This window comes from Patagioenas fasciata, chromosome 5, assembly GCF_037038585.1.
Source record: "Patagioenas fasciata isolate bPatFas1 chromosome 5, bPatFas1.hap1, whole genome shotgun sequence".
In the NCBI taxonomy this organism is placed as follows: Eukaryota; Metazoa; Chordata; class Aves; order Columbiformes; family Columbidae; genus Patagioenas; species Patagioenas fasciata.
The window spans coordinates 63,463,334-63,466,418 of NC_092524.1; the positions used below are offsets into that span (position 1 = coordinate 63,463,334).

The following is a 3,085-nucleotide window of genomic DNA, read 5'->3' on the forward strand; positions in this document are numbered from 1 at the left end:
GAGCAGGTCCTGCCCAAAAACAAACACCACCAGCTCAGAAAACTTTTCCCCAGCAACCGTGCCAGGGGTTGTGCCCACCAGCCACAGGCACCCACCTCAGGGGGGCAAAAAAACAGAGCTCGGGAGCCACAGACAGTGCAAGGAAGGTTTCCCTCATTCCCCACCCCCCCAAACCCCCACCCCACTACTGCCCCTTCACAGAAAGGAAGATAGGTTTATGCTTTAAATGTTTTATTTATTACCAAAATTTCCAGAAGCCAAATGTGGCATTTTTTTTAATCTGTAAAGATTTTCATGCATAAATTGAAACTTGTCAACTGCAACAGTCAAGTGGTTACTTTAGAAGAGACACTTGAATAGAGACAAACATCCAGAGTACAAACAGCTGTATCTGAATTAACAAAACTTGTCTATTACTAACCTTATAAAGCAGGACGTGCTTTCCCATTTATCAAAACCAAGCTGACAGATCTGCCTTTATACACACCCAACAGAATAAACTCTGTTATCGGCAAGGACGTTTTCTTTAAACGTTAGAAAAAAAAAAATACAAAGCAAAGAATGGAGTGACTGTCCATAAACCAGTCTATACTTCAGTCCTCTTTAATCGACTTCTTCAATGGTTGGGCCACCGGAGCCACCTGCCCCAGCCCCTCCAGCTCCCTGGTACAATTTTGTGACGATCGGGTTGCAGAGTTTCTCCAGCTCTTTCTGCTTGTGCTCATACTCTTCCTTCTCCGCCATCTGGTTGCGATCAAGCCAAGAAACCACCTCCCGGCACTTGTCGAGCACTTTCTGCTTGTCCTGGTCGCTGATCTTTCCCTTCAGTTTTTCGTCCTCCACTGTCTGCTTCATGTTGTATGTGTAGGACTCGAGGGAGTTCTTGGCTGACACCCGATCTCTGTTAGCTTCATCCTCCGCTTTGTATTTCTCTGCTTCTTGCACCATACGGTCGATGTCATCCTTGCTAAGGCGACCCTTGTCATTGGTGATGGTGATCTTGTTCTCCTTACCCGTGCTCTTGTCCACAGCGCTGACATTCAGGATACCATTGGCATCGATGTCGAAAGTGACCTCGATCTGGGGGACCCCACGGGGTGCTGGGGGGATGCCCGTTAGGTCAAACTTGCCCAGCAAGTTGTTGTCTTTCGTCATAGCCCTCTCACCCTCATACACCTGGACCAGGACGCTGCTCTGGTTGTCTGAGTAGGTGGTGAAGGTCTGGGTTTGTTTGGTGGGAATGGTGGTGTTGCGCTTGATGAGAGCTGTCATCACTCCCCCAGCTGTCTCGATGCCCAGGGACAGAGGGGTGACATCCAACAGAAGCAGATCCTGCACATTCTCAGACTTGTCTCCCATAAGGATAGCAGCTTGTACAGCAGCGCCATAAGCAACAGCCTCATCAGGGTTGATGCTCTTGTTGAGCTCTTTGCCATTGAAGAAGTCCTGTAGCAGTTTTTGGATCTTGGGGATACGAGTGGAGCCACCCACCAGCACGATCTCCTGGATCTGGCCCTTGTCTAGCTTGGCATCACGCAGGGCCTTCTCCACTGGCTCCAGGGTGCCACGGAAGAGATCGGCATTGAGCTCCTCAAAGCGGGCACGAGTGATGGAGGTGTAGAAGTCGATGCCCTCATAGAGGGAGTCAATCTCAATGCTAGCTTGCGTGGAAGAACTGAGGGTACGCTTCGCCCTCTCACAAGCCGTACGCAGCCGCCTCACTGCTCGCTTGTTGCCAGCAATGTCACGCTTGTGCTTACGTTTGAATTCTTCCACAAAATGGTTCACCATGCGGTTGTCAAAGTCCTCCCCACCGAGATGGGTGTCACCAGCTGTGGACTTGACCTCAAAGATGCCATCCTCAATGGTAAGGATGGACACATCAAAAGTGCCCCCTCCCAAGTCAAAGATGAGCACATTCTTCTCACCAGCCCGGGTACCTTTCTTGTCCAAGCCATAGGCTATAGCAGCTGCTGTAGGCTCGTTGATAATACGCATCACATTAAGGCCAGTGATGGTGCCAGCATCTTTGGTGGCCTGGCGCTGGGAGTCATTGAAGTAAGCAGGCACTGTAATGACAGCATTCTGTACCTTGCGCCCCAGATAGGCCTCCGCAATCTCCTTCATCTTGGTAAGCACCATGGAGCTGATCTCCTCTGGGAAGAAGGTCTTCATCTCGCCCTTGTACTCCACCTGCACCTTGGGCTTGCCACCCTCGTTCACCACGCGGAAGGGCCAATGCTTCATGTCAGCCTGCACCGTGGGGTCGTCATACTTGCGGCCGATGAGACGCTTGGCATCAAAGATGGTGTTGGTGGGGTTCATCGCCACCTGATTCTTGGCAGCGTCCCCGATGAGGCGCTCGGTATCAGTGAAGGCCACATAGCTGGGTGTGGTGCGGTTGCCCTGGTCGTTGGCGATGATCTCCACTTTGCCATGCTGGAAGACACCCACGCAGGAGTACGTGGTGCCCAGGTCGATGCCGATCGCCGGCCCTTTGCCAGACATGGTGACGGTTTTTCTCTGCTCGGCTGCTCACTCGCTGTCCCGCCGCCCGCTCTCTCTGCTGCCGCGGCGCGATGTGCCGGGACCGCGTCGCTCCCGCTCGCTTTATAGCCCGCTCAGCCGTCTTCTGGAACCTGCCAGAACCCTGCTGGCCAATCTAGACGCCCGCCTACCAAACCACTGACCAATCGCGACCGTGAGTCGCCGAGGAGCGCCCGCCCCCAGATTCTTAGCCAATCAGAAGCGTGGCGCCCACTCGTCAAGCCCAACCCTCCCTTCTGCACGGCGGCCAGGCCGTTCTTCTTCCTGGTTTTTTCTCGAGCCGTCTCGGCTTGCAATCTGCGCCACCACCCCCGCCCAATCAGCACTCGCGTTTCGCATTCGCCCCGCCCCCTCCTCGAAACGCTGCTGGAAAGTTCCAGTGGACGTTAGGGGATTGACGTCAGCGTTACCCAATGGTGATCGGGCAGCCCCGATCGGGGCGGGGTTCGCCGCGGCGGGGTGGGCTGGGTCGCGCGCCCCTCCCTCCTCCCCCGGTTTTGTCTCCCGCTGAGGGGCGCGGGGGTTGAGGCGGGAGGGG

At 54.4% G+C, this 3,085-nt stretch overlaps 1 protein-coding gene across 1 annotated transcript; it reads right to left on the bottom strand.

Annotated features, from left to right (window-relative positions):
- Window positions 1–214: 214 nt before the first annotated feature.
- Window positions 215–2,593, bottom strand: HSPA2 (heat shock protein family A (Hsp70) member 2). The gene has a single exon (XM_065839625.2). It carries the CDS (start codon window positions 2,506–2,508, stop codon window positions 604–606), a length of 1,905 nt encoding a protein of 634 aa, XP_065695697.1. The 5' UTR covers window positions 2,509–2,593; the 3' UTR covers window positions 215–603.
- Between the last annotated feature and the right edge of the window lie 492 nt (window positions 2,594–3,085).

Excerpts from the sequence above, each read along its gene's own strand:
- HSPA2 (XM_065839625.2), bottom strand. The coding sequence starts at position 2,508 with ATGTCTGGCAAAGGGCCGGCGATCGGCATCGACCTGGGCACCACGTAC.